Source organism: Lissotriton helveticus, chromosome 9 (assembly GCF_964261635.1).
Source record: "Lissotriton helveticus chromosome 9, aLisHel1.1, whole genome shotgun sequence".
NCBI classification, from domain to species: domain Eukaryota; kingdom Metazoa; phylum Chordata; class Amphibia; order Caudata; family Salamandridae; genus Lissotriton; species Lissotriton helveticus.
This window is the reverse complement of record NC_136070.1, coordinates 741,547,250-741,567,933: the sequence shown is the minus strand read 5'-3', so window position 1 is coordinate 741,567,933 and position 20,684 is coordinate 741,547,250. Positions and strand designations below refer to the sequence as shown.

General features: G+C 47.2%; 1 protein-coding gene across 1 annotated transcript in view; it reads left to right on the top strand.

The window, feature by feature from the left end:
• LOC144783274 (inositol-trisphosphate 3-kinase A-like) overlaps positions 1-4,619 on the top strand; it is a 254,201-nt gene extending 249,582 nt beyond the window's left edge. Inside the window, exon 6 of the mRNA XM_078662338.1 lies at positions 4,588-4,619. Within this exon, the coding sequence (XP_078518464.1) occupies positions 4,588-4,619 (32 nt within the window). The remainder of the gene's footprint in view (positions 1-4,587) is intronic.
• Positions 4,620-20,684: the final 16,065 nt, after the last annotated feature.

The following is a 20,684-nucleotide window of genomic DNA, read 5'->3' as shown; positions in this document are numbered from 1 at the left end:
TGCCGTCATACCAAGGTTTAGAGTCTTTTGTGGAGATCCTCTTCACTTGTAGAAGCACGGTTGTATCTAAAATCATGGACATAAAGTTAAAGTAGTGTTTTGTCAAAACTTGAACATCAGTTAGGTCTTCCGGGGGGAGCAGGAGGTTAACACTGGGGGATGTGGATAGGTCTGTGAGGGTTTTTGTTAGATTCCTCTTCCATATTTTAGGTCTCGAAGGTTTTACTGAGCGTAGTTTAATTGATTCCTTGATGAAGAAGGTGATGGCATGATGATCAGACCAATCACAAGGGAGGATTGTGTTAAGCTGGATAGCCTTTGGGTTGGCAATAACCAAGTCAAGGGTTGAGCCCCTATGTGGGCTATTGCAAATTTGGGTGAGGTCAAGGACCGAAAGGAATGTTTTGAGGCTATTTACTGCAGGGTCGTTGCAGTGGAGATTGAAATCGCCAAGGAATATTTGGGTATTTTGTTGACCAGTATGAGTGGTCAAGATATCCATGAATTGCTCAATGAAGGTGATGTTATCACCTGGCGGGTGGTAGAATGTGTGCAGTGAACAGATTGTTTTGTTATTACTTGTGATATCTAAGCAGAGGTATTCACATGAAGATTGATCCGGTGAAGGTGAGCTGGTCACTGAGAGACTGTTCCGGTGAATGCAGGCAATACCGCCTCCTAGTCTATCAGGTCTGTCTAGTCTGGTAATGTCATGATTGGGGGGAACCAGTATGTCTAGCATCGGGGTGGACGACTCATTTAGCCATGTTTCGGTTAGGAATAGGAGGTCAGGTTCATGAGTGAGTAAGGCAGCTATGTCAGCTGCGTGTTTTGTTGCTGATCTACAATTTAGTAGACTGCATTTGAGACATGGCTTAGTGGTAGTTGGAGGTTCCAGTGTTAATGTAACTTGCATCAGATTCTCCAGGGTTATACCTCTGGTGTTGTGATGAGTAGGGGCTCTGTGTGTCATGAGATGGATGGTTTTGATTAGGGAGGGTTTATTTGGATTGATCGGGTCTGCTGTGGTCCGGCTGGGTGTGGGGGGATTGTAAGAAAGGAGTAGGGAGTTTATATCCTTGGCAGTTAGAGTATTTTTGCCTGCGGATCGGTCGGGTTGTGGAATTGCAGTTAGGTACTGTTCTCCATCTTGGGGGCGGATGCTTAGGGGATCGTAATTGCAACTGGTGCTGGAGTGTGGGGCTGTTACTGTGAGGGTTCCAGTTCTTATCATCGGCATGTCGTCTACGAAAAGTTATGAACTGTGATAGGGAAAGAGGTAACGGAAAAGGGGGAAGGGTGAGAGGTAATGGGAAAAGGGGGAAAGTGTGGGGAGAGTGGTTGTGCCTATTGGGCGCTAAAGGTGGGGGGAGTCCTGTCTAAGCAGGATGTAATTAGATGGGGTGCTGTGGTGAATTTTATTTACTTTTCAAAGATTATTTCAGTGTCTGTTTGGCAGTAGCCCATTCCTATGGACACTGAGGCCAGTACAAGATGGCCGCCTCATTTGCAGAGGATATCTTGAGGTCTGCTATGTAGTTCTATCACTCTTTCTGTGGATGGGACAGTTTTGGGGCGAAGCCCTATGTCCCTTTCTATATGAACTGAATTAGGGTGGTTCTTATTTCCTTTCAGTGGAGAGTAGTGTGGAGATTAGTCCTATCACTCTTTCTGTGTGCCATCTTGACTGCAAAGGGGATCTGTCAAAAATCGTTTACATGGGTTTCAAAATGGGGTCCCTTTAATGCCCCCTTCAGTTATGAAAGACGTGTGTGGCATTCCATAAACAGGAGATAACTTGGGCAGAACGGAAGGAGTGGAAAAAGAAAACAATGTCAGCAAAGTTAGTTCTGCCTGCAATGCAATCCCTCCTGATTAGACTAGGTTCGAGGTGGGGCCCGTTGAGAGTGGAAGGGGATGCCAAAAGAGACTTTGACCTCACGCCCGGGAGGCAGTACATGCAGGCTGATAGCCCACGGCTGTTCAGTCTCCCCCGATAGTCGTTCTCTTTGCAGGTGGGTCCTTACGGTTGATGTTTATCCAACTCCTCATGTATTAATATACATTAAGTGACTGTGTTATTCAGTTAAAATACTGGTCATTTCTATGATTTTATTAGAAGAGGATTTTTACTTATGAAATTGAGGTGTAATTAAGCTGTACCTTTTTCATATGTATGCATTTGTTTTCAACCTGAGTGTTGAATGTACCCTATAAATTTTGAAAATCACAATGATAATACATTTATGAAAGATATTCCCATGTTTGTTGTTGTTTTTTGATTTAATTGCTATTTCATTCAGTGCCTAAACTTGTGATCAATACACATAGGTTCAAAGAATTTATTGATTTTGAATCTGAGAAAAAGAACTGCTGTATATAAACAAAATCCCTTGTAGGCACTTTTATTTGATATTGTTGTTTCTGCCCAAGCCTCCAAGGGTATATTGGGTTTCCCCACGTCCTTATTAAACAGAGACACATTACAGCAATTTCGGGTAGTCTGTAATCCAGGTGAGAGATCTCTCATTGCGGCATCCAGGAACCAGGCGAGAGACCGGTCATCGTGGCATCTAGGAAATAACTTATTAACGAGGAGGAAACTTTGGGGTGAGTCAGGGGTCACAAGAGGCACCAGGTAGACAGAGGGGAGGATCCATTCCCGCCCGCCTGACCCCAAAATGGCCACAAATCGTGGCAGAGTTGCACGAAGGTGGGCCAGGCAAGCGCTATGTCTGTCCCTAAAATGGCGCCCGGAGCGCTAAAGTCTAGCAATGGGACTCACACCGAGAGAATTGCGTGGAGCAACGGCTGAGTGCCCTACAACCTAGGGCCTACACATTCTATATGCCTGACCTTAAGATGGCTGTCCTGGCCCATCCCCTGGAAGCATTACTATCAAGAGCATATCAACCCTACAGTAAGTCTTAGCTCCCAGTAACTCGGCATGGGTGCTGGCAATTGATCTATGACGACGCCCCCCTGACTGAAACCTTAAACATTATACTCACCTCGGTGCCAGATCAACATGGCCCATGCCCAGTCAAACTTTGCTAGAACTTTGGATGTACCTTTGATGATGCCCCCTGGGCAGATACCAAAACTGTTTGTACTTACCTCGGTACACGAGCAACCTTGGTCGATGCCCGGTGGAGCTGTCATATGCAGCCATTGAGGAGTCTGGCCCTGGTTTCACCTACCCAGCCGGTTATCTGACATTGTTTTCCTTGTTTCCCCATTGTGTTTCCTTCCCTCCCCCTCCTCCCTCTGTGATTCTTGGATTTAATTGATGTAACTATGTAACCTGTAACTCTGGGCGGATACCAAAACTGTTTGTACTTACCTCGGTACACAAGCAACCTTGGCCGATGCCCGGTGGAGCTGTCACATGTAGCTATAGAGGAGTCTGGCCCTGGTTTCACCCCCTCTGCCGTCACCTACCCAGCCAGTCATCTGACATTGTTTTGCCTCGTTTCCCCGTTGTGTTTCCTTCCCTTCCTCCATGATCCTTTGATTTAATTGATGTAACCTGTAACTCGCTGATCCTCATGTAAAACGCTCTGATACCTCCGGGTCTAACCAGCGCCAATTAAAACTTTTCAAATAAATAAATAAATACTGCTTCAATCAATCAATCAATAAATCAAAGAATTTGTAGAGCGCACTACTTACCCGTGAGGGTCTCAAGGCGCTGAGGGGACGAGGTGCTGCTACTGATCGAAGAGCCAGGTCTTGAGGAGCCTTCTGAAGGTGAGCAGGTCTTGGGTCTGCCGCAGATGGGTGGGGAGGGTATTCCAGGTCTTGGCGGCGAGGATGGAGAAGGATCTGCCGCCAGAGGTTGTTTGTTGGATGCGCGGGACGGCGGCAAGGGAGAGGCTGGCGGAGCAGAGCTGGCGGGCGGGGGTGTGGAAGTTGAGTCTGTTGTTCAGGTAGGCTTGTCCGGTGTTGTTGAGTGCTTTGTGTGCGTAGGTGAGGAGCCTGAAGGTGATCCTCTTGTGGACGGGGAGCCAGTACAGGTCTCTCTCAGCGGGAGGTGATGAGGCTGTGGCGGGGGACGTTGAGGATCAGCCGGGCCGAGGCGTTTTGGATGCGTTGCAGTCGTCGCAGGTGTTTGGCCGGGATTCCTGCATAGAGTGCGTTGCCGTAGTCCAGCCTGCTGCTGATGAGGGCCTGGGTCACCGTTCTTCTGGTTTCGTTCGGGATCCACTTGTAGATCCTGCGAAGCATGCGGAGGGTGTTGTAGCAGGAGGAGGAGATGGCGCTGACCTGCTTTGACATGGAGAGGGAGTAGTCGAAGATGAATCCTAGGTTGCGTGCGTGGTCCGTGGGTGTTGGAGCTGTTCCCAGTGTGGTCGGCCACCAGGAGTCGTCCTACACAGAGGGGGTGGGGCCGAGGATGAGGACTTCCATCTTGTCCGAGTTCAGCTTCAGGCGGCTGTTCCTCATCCACTCGGCGACGGCCTTCATTCCCTCGCATATGATGAATGTCATTCTTTACCTCTCTTTTTGTTTTTTTACATTATATTCCTCAACATACTACACGTTTTTGCCTCATTATTTATTTTCTGTAATTTTTGTTTTTTACAGGTTTCATAGTGAACTTGCTTCGGGACATGTAGTATTCACCCATAGGTTTAGATTAGCTTGTCGCTTTGTATATATCTTTGCCTTCTTTTTACCATTCAGACATGGCCCTGGTGATTCAGTGTTAGAGAGAGCGTCGATGACTTATACAAGTTTTCTATTTGTGATTACTATGCTGGCACCACCTTTTTGGAGTGTCCTGCTGTTTGTTAAGTTTATATTGTCGAAGCAAACCATTTAATTTTAGATTGAACAGCGCATGGCTAAGATTATTAGCAAACACAATGGGTCCTTTGACCATTCAAATATGGCGGCCACCGAGTTTCGGAGTAGAGGACACCACAGTAGTCCGTTGTGTAATTTCGGTAAACGCAGGACTGTTCAAATGGATGAGGTCATAATGATTTGAGTATCCGTAGCATTGAGGAGAAGCAGTTGTGAGGCGGCGATTGGAGATTTGTACGGTAGGCACAGAGTGAAGGCATTACAGTAGTGCCGTTTGGCCCATGAATAGAGCAAGTGATGGTAGAGTGAGGTTTGGTATCTATTTTTTCATTGCAGACTGTGATTGATCACAAGCAGATTTGACAAGTTGATACATAGCCATCTTTAAGTGCATTCTATTGTCATGGTGGTCCATATTTAACCAGATGTTTTATCTTCCTCAGATTTGCATAATCATTTTATACACCTGAGCTGTAACACCTATTTCATTTCCTTAGTGAGTATGTTGTATATGAGTCAGTCTATATATGATTTATAAGGTGGTGTTTGACAATCACTTGCCTGGATTTAACTTGCACCACATGCGCACAGGTTTGGTTGCATGTTTAGATCACGCTTGTTCGGTTATTGTTATTGAGGATAGACATATTTCACAATTATCATATATTACGCATCATTTTAGGTTTCATTTTCCCACAAACTTTCCTGTTTTCTTTTTGTATCCTTTTCTCCCTCATGCAAGTGTAATGCACATGGACAAGTGTTTTAGTGTAAAGATGAAGAAAGGTGCACCCTTTTACAGATTGGCAATTTGCCCCTGACGAAGGGTCACCAGTCCCGAAATGCATTGGTATTGCTTACGGAAGGATGATAATATCATTTTAAAAGATTGACATTTTGTATTCTGTGATTTGAACAGATCATTGGACTCTATGTGAAACACATTATGTGGTTGTATGAGAATGCATACAGTATTTTGAATTTGTGCGCAGAATAATTTCCATTCAAACACAAAGAAATTAATGAATAAGACAAAATTGTGAGCACTTGCTTTGTTTAGCTACAGGGTGACTTATTAGAGACAGCGGTCCCTTTCAAGAAAAATACATACATATAACCACAAAACTACAATCAGGATTGGGTCTATTCTTGTCCAATTGGACGATATTTAGGATTAATTAACAAAAATTACAGCATAAACATTACATTACATGAAGTTGAGCAGGACGTGACGGGGTTTCTGGAAATCAACAGATTTCCTTTCCTCAGGCATATAACTTAAAAGTGACTTATTGGTGAAGATAAGAAATAACAACAGTCACAATAACAAGAATATCTTGTGCTCCGCATAAGTCTCAAATGAAGGTTGGAGTTAAGAGGTGGTTGGGTAGGGGAGAGGGGTGAAGGGGTAAGAGGAGAGGGGAGGGAGAGAGTGGGGGGAAGGGGTGAAAAAGGTAAAGGGAGAACGAATTACTAAGGAGGTAAGGCAATTGGTAGGAATTACGCGGTTACACCAATGTGTTTAATATAAAATTAGGTGACATACCACATGCTGGGGACCCAGTGTGGTTGGTTACATGCTGCACAAATTCTACACCTATGCAGGGTTAGGTAATGGTCTCGGCGAGATGACACAAAAGTGATGCTTTTATACTGCAATAAGGTGAGAGAGGAATGGTTCTTACTAAGGATGCAGGGAGTGAGAAAGATAACTGTTGTAAAGGAACGGTGTCCCAACCAAGGCTGAGGGTTCAGCGCGGGAAACATCCTTTACAACGCAACTTTTACCACGCAGTGCCTTTACGACGCAACTTTTACAACGCAAACGATTACAAGGCATTGCGCTGGGGGGCGCTCTAGGATAGGTAATAGGTTTAATTTACTATCCAACACCTTCCCTACTATCCACGGGGACTGGAGTTGGAATAGTAAATTAAACTATTCACTATCCAGCGCCCCAAAGCACTATGCGTTGTAAAGGCATGCGTTGTAAAAAACGCGTTGTAAAGGCATGCGTGGTAAAAGCATGCGCTGTAATGTCATACATCCGTTCAGCGCGGTCCTGAAAAGTTCCCAGTAGACTGCCAATAAAGATCACAGGAAGAACAGTAGCCCATCCAGCGTGGCTAGTACATCTGTGGCACGGGTCCGATTATACTGATAATGGGAGGTAATATCAGGAGTGAATAAAGAGATGGTAGAGAAACCAGAGATCAGGAGAATAATCAGGTAAGGAAAGCGTTGGATCGTTTACCGGGAAGCGATCGTAGGGGGTAGCAAAGTCTCAACCCCAACTGGGTCTGTGAGTGGGTCGGGATGATGGCTGGCAGTGCATGATAGCTGGAAGAAAAGGTGGCAAATGTGTAAGGGTGCATAGGGCTAATAGGACTGAAGAAGCAAGGATGCGGTACAGTTTAGTACTTACCCTGTTAGGCGTTTGGGAGAGCGAGGTTGGGGAGTTCATCCGAAGGAATGAGAAGCCTGTAGGGCGACAGGGGAGAGAGGACGTTGGAGGAACCAGTCGGTGAACAAAAAAGGGGTGAGGGTGAAGGGGCTTACCTACAATGTGGCTGCGAGGATCGGGGTCCAGCAGAGATAGAATGTCGAGTGCGTGGAACGTTGGCTGCTAAAGCAGCAAATCAGGATAGTGCATAGTGGTTGCGAGGATCGTGGTCCGGCGGAGAAGGAACGCCGAGTGCGTGTGCCGTTGGCTGCTAAAGTAGCAAGGCGGGATAGTGTGCATGCGTGATGGTGTAATAACTAGAGCTTAAAACCAAATACGCCCGGCTAATGGAGGCCCCCATGATGGGTGAAGTGAGCTGCTAAGTGGTAAAGCACGGAAGGGGATGAAGAGAGCCATGTTACGAAAGGGAAAGCAGTCCTGCCAAGCGTCACGCAACAGGTGTGACGCTCACGCATTTCAGTGCGGTGATCCTCATCACCGCACTGAAATGCATTGTCACGCATTTCCGACCTGTGCTGCCAGGCGCGCCAGCGGCGCTCCTGTGCCCGGGCTCTCTCTGTGTTCTGAGAGGTGCTGCCAGCCGCCCGAGTGCCTAAACAGTTAACTGAGACGCTGCAGCTCTGAGACCGCGGCGCACTACAATGTATCTTCTGCCAGCAGCTGCCTGTCCTACTGAGAGGCTCCTGTTGCCCTGGAAACATAATGCGCAAATCAGGGCCGCCGGCGCGGCTAGTCAGACTCTGTCTTAGTCTGCATGGGGGGCCGGGCTCCCCTCTGAGTCGGATACTCTACTCAGTTGTCAATCACCGTCACGTGTGGCGCACAGGGGGCCGGGATTAATCCGGATGTGCCGGTCGCAATAGTGCCACATGACGTCACGTCCAGAGGAAGTAGGGTCAAGTACTCGGCGGGGGATTCGACTCGAGACGCTCTCTGAGTGCCATAATTGATGATGGCCATGGCGCCCCCCGCTTACACTGCAGCCCTCGGCACCTTGACCACCTCAGACCCCGGCCGGCGACAGACACTCACAGCTCTGGCCACCAAGCTGTCAGGCCGAGGTCGGAGGACTGCGAGCGTGGCCGGGCTCGGGGGTGACGGGGCCACCCAGCGGCGGTCGAGGAGTCGAGTGTCCACCGTCGGTCGGGCCGCGTCTGGGGAGCAGCCTGGATGAAGCAGCACAGGCACAGCTGGCAGACTCGTCAGAGTGGCCACCAGTGTTGCACATCGTGGCTGGCGGTGGGCAGCAGCTGAGCAAGTCACTTACTAGTAAGTGTGTCAGTCACTGTTATTTGTTTTTTATGTTATGCACTTAATTGCAGCGCTGCGTCACGCGGACAGTTACCCCGGGTGTCAGAGAGCGCTTCAACAGACAACTGTACTGATACGAGGAGAAAGTTATGAGGCAAATAGCTTGGGCCTCTGCTGAGTTTATTTAGCTTGGTGACTACGTTGGCTCACTTTAACCGGAGCACAGAGGCGGGAGGGGGCGCCCAGAGACAAGGATGCTTGCTTCTCGCCCTCTCCTGTCGTGTGTCACTTCCCTCTGCACGCAGCTGAGGTGAAGAGTGGATGGATGGTGAGGTAGGGAGACCATCACACACGTGTGCTAAGACGAGATGTGTGTGTAGTCCTCATCTTATGAAAAGGGACTTTATAAACCGTTTTATTAAGCATTCCTGACTCATGCAGTATCAAGACCATTATATGGCAGAGATTGACACGTAAGGCGAAGTTCATCAGTGTTGGGAACACGTTCCAGGTCATTATTGATTGAATGGAAAGTTTACGTATCTGTATCGCGTGCAGTACTCGTCTGGGGGTTAGGGAGATTTTTTGAACTGGAATTAACAGGTTCCCGTGTCATGGGTGCATGGGAATTGTTGATGAAAATAGACTATCCCGTTTCCTCTTCAAATGCATGGTTCTGTTGACACACTTGCATGTATATGGTAATTGACTAGAACTTGCATTTATGTGTACTTCGCCACATAAAAGCTACCAGTTCTTTGTGTTTTTGTCACACATTCGGTCGTCAGTGGTGATCCTTCCTGTTGGGCCAGGCCCCATGTGGACAGAGACCATTTCTAGTGCTTTGTAGCACTTTTAGGATGTTTTTGGAGTTTTTTGTTGCTCAAATGGGTGTCATTTCTGATAATTATATGTTTCCCTCACCTTCATTGCTTGATTTTGCTTGTGAAAAAGTGTCACTCATAGTCGTAGAAATGTCACTCATAATTACACTGACATTTTGAAAATGTCACACATAGCAATCTGAAACCTTGACAGCTATGGGAAAGAATGACTGGGCGGACCATTCGTACTCAGCACCTATATACAGTTAGTTATAAAATATATACATGTAATGGTATTACATGAAATCAAAATATTGTAACCCAGAAATGGTTAGAACATTGTATTCCATTCTGCCTCATCATTAGTAGTCTTGAATGCCAGTCAGTAGCATATAGATGTTATGGTATGGCAATACTGTAATAAAGTGTGCCGAAGGCATTGTATTGTATTACAATTGCATTTATATAGCGCTTACTACCCCTGACGAGGCGTCGAAGCGCTTTTTCGGTGGGTAGCACGCTACTCCGGGACCCACAGAGGATTAGTGTTGAATTAGTATAGAGAAACATGCAAGTACATTTTAAGTGGTGGATAGGTTAGTCAGTTATTTGGATTTGGAATGATAGCAGAAGAATAGAGTAGGGCAAAGGTTTGTATTTATTTATCGCTCGCTACGCTCAAACTCCCTACTCAAGCTAACTGTACCGCACATAAGGAAAGCGAGACTTGGAGGCAGGTCCTTTTCGGCCGGCACGGCGAAACTTTGGAATACCCTGCCTCCTGCCATCCAATCCGCCACGTCAGAAGCAAGCTTTAGGAAACTCCTAAAAACCTGGCTTTTTACGCAATAATCCTGCCCCCCTTCCTGACTACTTACTCTTGTTGTGGGACTCTCTAGCGCCGGGACACCTCCCCAGAGGTAGCTGTTCGCGCTCAATAAATTTCTGTATTATTATTATTATTATTTTTGACGCATGCTATTCAGGGAGCCTATAAAGGATTAGTGGTGAATTAATATGGTGAAATATGAGGTAATTTCAGTGGTGGATATTAGTCTGTTACTTGGAGTGAGAAGGATAGCGGATGGATAAAAGGGGAAGAAAGATTTACATTCATGTAGCACTTGGTACCCCTGATGGGTGTTGAAGCGCTTTTATGGCGAGTAGCACGCCACTCCAGAACCCATAAAGGATTATTGTTGAAAATTAGTATAGTATAAATATGAAGTAATTTGAGTAGTAGATATGTTATTCAGTTATTTGGGCTATATATTAGTATAGTTGAATATGGAATATGGAATTTGAGAAGTGAACATGTTAGTCTGTTAATTTTGATAGAAAAAGGATAGTGGAGGGATAAAAGAGTGAAGGATTTTTTTTTTTAAGTCAACTGATGGAAGGATCATTATATATTTGTTAGTGATAAAAGGTGGACTGTTGGGTGTAATTACAGCAGGGAGAGTGTGTCTGAGTGAGATGTAGTTATTTATGGTGTTGATTGGCGTTGTGTTAGTAATGAGTGTATTGGTTAGTGGTATAGGATAGAGTTGTGTACTGTTTGTGGGTGATGGTAGATATGTGTGGTAGTTGGGATAGTAGGGTGTGTAGATGTGGTTTGGTTGGGTTGGTGGTGCATGCTGGTACATTAATCTGTGCATAGTGTTGTACGTGGTGTATATTTGGTGTGAGTGTGTTGCTCTGTTTGTGGTTGTGGATGGTGTGGGCTGGGTATTGTTAAATGAGAAAAAGGGCAGCATTTCTGGTCCTAGTCCCGACCAGTCTCGAACAAGCCCAAACAGGCAACTACCCTTGTCCTCTCCACCCTTAGCCTCGACGCCCGGGCTGAGACGCCCTAAGCCTGGCCTTTTTTGCAGCCCTAGTAATCAGGTGACCCCTTCAGCCAATGGGGACCCTAGCCCTAACACTATCCAATCACAACACTAGCCCTAACATCTAGAACCAATAGGAGACCAGGACCTTGCAGCCAATCTTAACCCTAGTCCAAGCACCCAATCAGTTTAAAAACCCTGATCTCTACGTCCAATAAAGGCCTTAGCCCTACCACTAGTCCCAACCCAAGTACAAGCAGCCAATGGTACAGGTAGCCCTAGTCCCTACTTCCAATAGAACGTCTAACCCTACTCTTAGTCCCACAACTTGTCCAACAACCAATCTCACCAGAAGCCCTAAATAGCTACTTCCAATTAAAGGTCTAACCCTAGCCCTAGTCCCACCCTACTCCCAACAACCAATAACATAGGAAGCCCTAGTCCCTACTTCCAATAGAAATCCTAACCCTAGCCCTAGTCCCAACCCTGCAATGATTGAATCACAGACCGAGAAACCAATCAGAACCCTCAAATACCCAACCAATTTGGACATTAACCCTAACCCAATAGAAACACCAGATACAGCCACCAATCAGTGTACACATGTGCCAACCACTAGCACACCATATAAGGTCCCAGCAACCTCAGACACGGTTTGCTGGCCAGGGAGTTGGAAGCTGCTTGCTCCTGTTCAGAATCTCCTAGGAGACAGACAGGCTCAATCCACAACTTTGGACTTCAGCAGGTAAAGGCTTCACCAACTCGAAATCTAACAATACTGTTTGAATAAAGCTTTACTCCCCCTGCTGGCCAAAAAACTAAGTGCACAGGCCCCAGTAAATATAGTTTAAACAGCTCACAGAAGCACCCTCTGATGTAGAAAAGCTCTTTCGCGGGGGGGGGGGCTGGCATCACTGGCTTGTGAACACAAAATGGTGGCTGGGGGTGCACTGTTTGAGCACACAGGCCTAAGCACAGAGCAAAGGAGAAATTTGGAGGGAAAACAGATTTGTCACCAAGGAATGAGAGGGACAAACTACAGAGGTTGGACTGCAAGTCCCACAATTCAACACACTAAATGAAGGCAATCATGGGCAGGGAAAACCACACATTTAAAACACAACACAGGTGATAAAATATGCAATTACAGGCAGGCTAAAACTACAATGTTTAACTGTAACAACCACAGGCATAGACAGTAAACACAGAAAGTGAGAATTGTTTTTTAAACAACTTTTTGTCTTGGGAAGAGACAGGACTAGTCTGTCTCCTTACCACTTCCTGGACTCTGCTCACTGCAATCTGGGGCACATGTGGGCTGCAACTCACAAGATGGATGAGAATGATTTGAGAATGAATGTATAACATTGTGACTCAACATTAGTAAACTCAAAGGCGAATCAACGCATATTGACGTCACAGTGTTAACAAACACCATTTAAAAAGTGCCAATTTGAATCAAGACACAATTATTAGAATACAGTTACATTATGCACTGATTGGCATTAAACACAGAATGGCAGAGCGCTGAAGTTGATAAATACGGTGCTATAGTTGTATTATCAAGAGAATAGAGAGGGAAATTTTTCTACTTTGATCAGAATAGTCATTGTACTTTTTAGGATTGTAACTTTTTATTATTGTTACTTCAGAAAGAGGAGTTGGGAACTACAGCTGTCGCCTACATCAATTGGCCGGAAAGGAATAAGCAGTGATAGCTTGATTTGGTTTACATCAACCTGCACCTACATCCACAGGCCGGTGCGGTATTCTTGCGATCAGACAGGAATAGGAACGAAGGGGTAGGGAAAGAGGATAGGGAGACAACGTCTAAACACACATAAACCCATATAAAGATGAAAAAGAACGTGTGCTCAGGTTGTTTAGATGCAGATTCATTCTTTCGTTTCCCGTTTTTCGGCTGGGAGTGTGGGAGGTATAAGCTGCAGTATGCGCAAGTATATTGAGCAGGTTAATTGTTTAAATTCTCCTGAGAGGTGTGCAATACAAGTCCCCTAATGTTTCTCAAATTTGGGTAAAGTATGGATAACCGGAGCTGTTAATTTCTACATCCCTAGTCGGACCCCCCAGGATATTGCGGCATAGATTTGCAAATTTAGCCGCACAAAAATGGAAATTTAGCGGCATTATTGCGGCACTTCATTTGACTTGAAATCATTCCTTTTCAGCCTTAATCAATGTAAACTGCTTTAGCAGAGTTTTCCACTGTGAAATAGGCATGTTTAAAGTGTTTGTTGCTCTTCAGAAGCACAGCTCCCATCTACACCTCAGGAGAGGGGCCCTATTACTTTTAGCACCCATGTATGCACCCCTGCCGGGGCACTGCTGACTACTGGACCCATCCAGAATGTGCTTCACCTGTGGGCCAAGAGGAGTGTTTTCCTCGGGGCAAGGGTGACTGTTCTTTACAAATCTGCACGTCTCCATCTGCACAAGACTTAGGTTTTGAATGAAGTCCGCAAATAAGTAACAGCAGAGGGGTGTGTACAGGGCATTAAGTAGGATGGAAGACCTGGGGGGGGTCTCTCATAGGGGCGTGGCCGATGTAATTAAGGTTGTGGCTTAAAACACCTAAGCTAAAAATCTACATTTAGTATAGTGTGCTGCCCCGAATGGCGTTTTGCTGCTACTGTCCATTCATCCATATATAACACAACGTGGCCATGCAATTGATGACCTGCATATGACTGCACTCCAGCGCTCCCTCTGATAGATAATATGCCGTAGATGGCTCCCATGGCTGGAAACTGCTCCCTCATTAATCAAAATGGGAATTTGTAATGCGAACTTCGTCTCTCACAACTTGGCCAGGAGGAAGCAGATATTGGACGGTGGCACGTAGTGACGTGTGCGCGCACAATCAATAAGAGGGCATTGTTTGTTTTGCTGTTTCCCGGTAGACACTTTTGTGTAAATACCGCAGCCAAAATTGTATATAATGTGGCCATCTTGCTAGTCAGATGACTTCGCGATTTTTGCGCCAATTGTGAAATGCTGGAGGGTCTGATTAGTATATGAGAGAAAGAGGTAACCCGACCATGTGAGCTGTGGTATTCAACCCTGACACCCAGCACTACTCATCCAGCTGAAAAGTATTCAAGCCGCTCATCCCCACTAAGGTGGGATAGGAGAAAAACCCTCACCTGTCTCCCCACCCTATGTCAATGTTTCATTATGTCTCTATGTGACCAAGCATATAGTGCAGGATTATACTGCATTCAATGGCCTTGGTAGGAATGGGGCCCATCTGAAGGGTCTGGGACCCCGGAAGAGTTGTCCCCTCCCATGTTATGCCCTTGCCCAGTCCTTTGGGCCTTTCAGTGGTGCTGAACTTTGTCAAACTCCCACAGTCATTGAACAGAGCAGTCCACCTTCTGACCACAGCAGAAGATAGACTAATACCCGCATAGCCGAGGGGGTGGGGGAGAGTTATTTCTCCCTGTGCCTAAAAATGAATGTGTCTTTCGGTAATGCAACTATTGCTCATGTAAAGGGCTCTGATACCTTTGTGTCGAGTTTGTGCTATATTAAACTGCAACAACGAAAAAGGACCTGCAGAGTAGCCAGTAAGGACACGTAGAGTGGAGCTGTCCCTCCAATCATCCATCTTCTAGTGAAGGCTTAGAGAGCAGGGACACCCTCAGTAAGCCCTTATGGCAGGGCCTTGCACTGTACAGCTGGCTCTCACACATACATGCCAACATTTTTAAATAAAAAGAGGGAGATTTTGATAGAGAATAAAAAGGGGGGCTTTATTTTCCTCCTTTTGGTACATTCAGGCAAAGGAAATTCTAGGCAGCAGACAGTTAAAAAAATAATTTGGGGCTTAAAAATGGATGTCTCCTGCCTGAACCAGGTCTGCTGGCATGCATGCTCTGGTACACAGCTCTTGGTAACTCCATAGATGACAGTCGCTGTGGTGAGTTTTTTCCCAATGAATATATCTTGTTTATAACTGATCTCAGCAAGGTGTCAAACAGCAGGCCTATCCCTTGGATTAATGTTGCTCGACAACAGGTATCGGACAGCAGAGCTACCCCTCGAGATACTCATGTAAACTTCAGCTACAACTCGATGCAGGTAATTATTTCAAGCACAAACACCAGCCCTTTGCTTTAACAGAGCTACTGGTTTTTATAATACACAAAGACAGCAAAGTAAAAGCAGCAGCTAATTGAGCAGATTTGAGATAACGGTCATCCATACAGAAACCCTCCATTCCTCTATCCCCTCCCCTGCACCCCTCCTGCCAAGGGCAAATAGGAACTGGAAAGTGAAGGAGGGGGTCTAGAGCGAAGAGACAGCAAGAGAAGTGGGAAGGAGTCTAGTAAGGGGAGGGATGCTATTACGGTGAGTGGTAAAAGAGAGAGGCATGTGCAGCTGAGAATGCAGCCTCTTAAGGTGTATAATCGTGTCAATGGGCAGGGCCCACTGACAAGACTGTACTTTGCATTTCCTTTCTGCAATCCCTAATGCCGGCTGCAGTAAGAAGCAGGCAGGTATTAACAGCTGTACGGCGCCACGTAGTGACGTGTGCAGCCAATAAGATGTAAGCATTTTATTTTATGCCTCCCGGAGACTTTTTTCGCGGCCAGAAAGGTGAAAAATGCGGTATTCGCGCTCCTCTGCCGATTTCGCGATTATTTTGCAAATCGCGAAATCGCGAAAAGCTGGAGGGTCTGCCTAGTAAGTCCCATAATTTATAAAGCCAGTCCGCATTAGTCGGGATCACATCCGTGCCCCATTTGGACAGTGGGACTTGCTTAGCAACGCACAGCGCCAGGGTAATAGCTTTACCCCTTTCAGAATGTAAGGGATATGTTAAGGCATTGGGTAACCCCAACAGGACACAGCTCGGAAAGCGGGGTATTTCGGTGTTGAACATTGTATCAATATCTGCCAGGACTTCCGTCCAATACCTGTGGAGTTTGGGGCAATGCCATAGCAGGTGGGTGAGTGTGCCTGACTGAGCGCAGTGTTTCTAGCATTTGTCCGACCTGCCCCTCTGCCACTGAGCCAAACGAGCGGGGTATAATACCAATAGTGTGCCAATTTTAAGAGCGTTTCCTTGCCCACAGCACTCGTGGCAGAGGCTTGTGCTCTGTGCAAAATGTCCAACCACTCCTTGTCTGAGAAACTGCGTTCGCACTCCCGCTCCCATATCTTGCGAGCCGGGGTGCGCAGCGGCGTAGGCAATGTATTAAGAAAGGCATAGATATCCGACAAAAGGCAAGAGTCATCCTTGCGAGTGAAAAGCCAGTGCGCAAACTACGTTAGCTTTCTGCCAACAAGAGGCCTAACCGCAGGTAGTGACACCCAGTGCCGAACTGCTAAGTAATACCAACGTTCCGAGTCCGGTTGCCCGAAGTCGAGCTGGAGATCCTTATGGTCCAATAGGATTTGCCCATCAAATAGGTCTCCAGCCCGCTTGCATTGTGCTTCCTGCCGGGGTGCGAACGCCTTCCCTGACATCGCCAGAGGGAAGTCCAGATTCCTAATGATCGGCGCAAAGGGCGAAATACTTGTGGAGAGTTGGTAAGAGGAGCAAACCTTGTCCCAAACCCCAACGGTTGCCCTCACCACTGGGCAAATATATACACCAGGCGGTCGGTATTTGCGCTGTAACCACGGGATCTTCCAAACATGGATGCCGGCTACTGCCTGGTCCAAGAAGCACCTATGTTTTTCGGTCATCAGGTGCGTGGCTTGGAAGCCGATGGGGATAGCCGCGTGAGCGCCGAGCTCCGCCGACAACCCGGATTAATCCTGTAAAGAAACAACATTGGAACCCCCTACCGCCACTAAAAAACTGGCGAGGCGGATCACAACGACGCTACTGCGTCTCCGATGCAGTAAATGGATGAAGTGGCAGCGGTGTTAATGTTTTACCGGATTGCAACCGTGAAGCGAGCAACACGCAAAATGGCGGCGGGGCTGTAAACAAAGACCCAGAGCCGAGGCTGATAGGAGCTACCGTCTCCTTGCTTCGGCACTGTGCACACGGAGGAGCGAGTGACCGGAGCGGCGGGGGGTCTCCCCACCCTCTTCCCCTGTCTCGGAGCTGTGGAAAGGAGCGCGTCTTATCTTATCTTATCTTAAGTGCCATTTGTAAAGCGCACTGTCGCCGAAGCTTCCTGGCGCTAGAGACAGAATATGTGAGGAGGGAAACCAGGATAACAAAAGAGCCTAACTGAGAGAGGGGAAGAGGTGAGTTTTTAACAGTTTCCTGAATTTAAGGAGAGATGTAGAGGATTTGATTGAAAGGGGGAGCAGGTTCCAGAGTACAGGAGCCAGGTAAGAAAAACGACGACCGCCGAATTTTTTAGTTTTGCTTTTGGGGTAACTAACCGGTCACGATGGGCTGATCGGAGGTTACGTGATGGGCAGTGAGGATGAATAAGGGATTTAAGGAACCCAGGACTGGGGCAGTGAAGAGCTTTAAAGATGAGGCAAGCCACCTTGAAAGTGGACCTCTGGTCTACCGGGAGCCAATGAAGGTTGCGGAGCAGAGGCTTGGCTGATAGCCATCTGGGGGATCCATGAATCAAGCGGGCCGCTTGATTCTGGACAACTTGGAGGCGGTGTATCAGAAATAAGGGGAGACCATGATAAATGGCGTTTGAAAAGTCCAGTCTGGAAAGCACGAGTGAGATAACAGTTTGAGTAAGTGCTTCAGGGGGGAGAAGATGACGGACTTTGCGTATCCTCCGAAGTTGGTACATGCAGGAGGATACTACAGCCCCAACTTGTGTTTGAAGGGTGAGTTCAGCGTCAATGATTATGCCCAGGCTTTTTACAGCTTTAGCTGGGGTAGGGGGAGAGCCGAGCTCTGGAGGCCAGTACTGTTGGCCCCAGAGGGTATGGCTGAGCCCCGGAAGAAGGAGCTCAGTCTTGACGGGGTTTAGTTTTAATTGATTCTGGTTCATCCAGAGCTGGATGTGGATCATGACCTCGTGAAATGTTTTAGTGGCCTGAGGAGAGTTGAGGGGGAAGATGAGTTGCAAATCATCTGCATAGTTGAAAACTATGATATCCCATTTTAAAAGGGATTGGATTAGTGGCCGAAGGTACAAGTTGATGAGGAGCGGGGAAAGGGAAGAACCCTGAGGGACACCACAGGAAGTGGGGGTCTTGTTGGCGGTGAAAGGGCCCATGCGGACTGCCTGTGTTCTTCCAGTAAGGAAGGACTTGATCCACTCATAAGCTATGCCTTGGATGCCCGCCTGTCCGACACGGTGGAGAAGGATGTTGTGATCCACCGTGTCGAACGCGGCCGACAAATCCAACAGGACCAAGGCCTGGTGATGTCCGCCGTCCGCGTTGCTTCTGAGTGTATCAAGAACCGCCAGAATGACAGCCTCTGTGGAGTGGGCAGGTCGGAAGCCCGCCTGGTTGAACTCCAGATGGCCGGAGGATTCGATGAAATTAGACAGGCACCGAGTAACATGGGCCTCCAAGATTTTAGAAAAGTAAGGAAGGAGAGAAATCGGCCGATAGTTCGATGGCTCTGCAGGGTCAGCACCAGGTTTTTTTAAGAGGGGTAGTAAAATAGCCTCCTTGAAAGAAGTGGGAAAGATGCCACGACAGAGGGATCTGTTAAGTAAGTTTAGAATGTCGTCAGGTAGATTGAGACATACATTCCGCAAAACAGATGGTGGGCAGCAGTCATTAGGGGATCCGGATTTTACACGGATGGCAAGTTCCGCTAGGGAAGTAGGATCCAAAGCGGGGAAAGTAGAAAAAATCATGGGGTTGGTAGAGGAGGTATCCGGTGAGGATGACAGGAGAGGGGGTGGAATAGTCATTTTAATTTTTATGATTTTTTCCAGAAAGAACAAATTTAAAGTATCGCAGGCATCCTGAGTGGGGGTTTGAGTCGGGAGGGTTCTGTCATCAGAGGTTAGCTCATTCAGAACTCTGAACACCTCCTTGGATTTGTCCTCTGCCGATAAGATCCTTTTTGAAAAGTGATCTATCTTTGCCGATCGAATGGCTGCCTTGTATTCTTTGCGTGCAATCAGATAAGATTGTCTGGCTAAATCTGAGTAGTTGCGTCTCCAGATGCGTTCCATCTGGCGGGTTTTCAGTTTGTAGGCTTTGAGCTCTTCAGAAAACCACCTGTGAGAGTTGCGGTGCCTGGTGCGGGGAAATTTAACCAAGGGAGTGACTAAATTGCTGGCCGATTCTAGCCAGGAACCTAGATTTTGTTCTAATTTGTCGATATCATCGGAGGGGTCAATACGAGAATCCGTGAGAGCAGCAAGAAAGCCCTGAGCATCATAGGTGCTCCATTTCCGTGACAAGCCACCGGCCATCAATGGGGCAGAGATCTGACCGACCATTGTTATGGTGGTGTCCACCAAATGGTGGTCTGACCAGACACAGGGGAGTATGTCTGGCGAAGACAGGGCCAGGTTACAGGACCAAATCTGGTCCAAGATATGTCCCTTGATGTGGGTGGGTTGGGTGACATGTTGAACGAGATTCAGGTTGGTGAGGGTATCGAAAAATTCGACGGCATGAGTGCCGGCGTTAGAGTCGTTGAACCAATAGTTCAAATCGCCAAACATAGCAAAGCAGGAGTGCATTGTTAGCAGAGAGGACAATTGTTCGTTTATAGTGGAAGAGAAAGAGGGCATTGAGTGAGGGGGCCGGTAGAGAAGGAGGAGAGTGCGAGAGCCAGAGTCCGTTTGTACACTGAAAAGTAGATTCTCCACCTCAGGAAGGGGGAGAGAGTGGGAAGAGGTGCATATCAGGCGTTTGGATATGATGGCTGCCAGCCCGCCACCGGGTCGGTCGTCAGGACGATCGGTATGAAGAATGTAATAGTCAGGGGGAGGGCAGCCAGTATATCAGGGAGGGACTCTGAGGTTAACCAAGTTTCTGTGAGTAGAAGCAGGTCAGGGTTGAAGTTAGACAGCAAGACGAAGATGTCCTCTGCGTGCTTTACTAGTGAGCGGGTATTCAGATATAAAATCCTAATGGGCGTGGAGTTCCTGGTAAGAGAGGCTGAGGAAGCACAGTCACCGGAAAGAATTTTGTATGGGCGCATGAGGCCAACAGCGGATATGCGACGAAGGGTCATTGGTGAAAGGGTCAGACAGATAGCCTGCGTTTTGTTACCCAGCAACACACGGATATGAGCCTTCAGTTGGGAGGATCTTACGATTGGACACAGGAGCTGCCTGATACAAAGAAGTAGGAATCGCAAAGATAGAAAAGAAAATGATTGGGCAGATTCTCAGTGTCTGAGGAAAGGAGCTAAAACGAGCACTGAAACAGACATCTGTGTCATTAACAAAATCAGGAGGAGAGCGGCGGAGGGTCCGGGTCGGATTAGTCCCAGGAGCAGAGGAACCGCGGTGAACAGAGAGCAGAGTCTCGGGAGTTACGCTGCCGCGATCGAAGCGGAGCGGCTGACCGGAGGTTGGGGTCTGAACAGGGGCGGTGGGTGATATTTGAAAGTGGTGAGGCGCAAAGTGATTT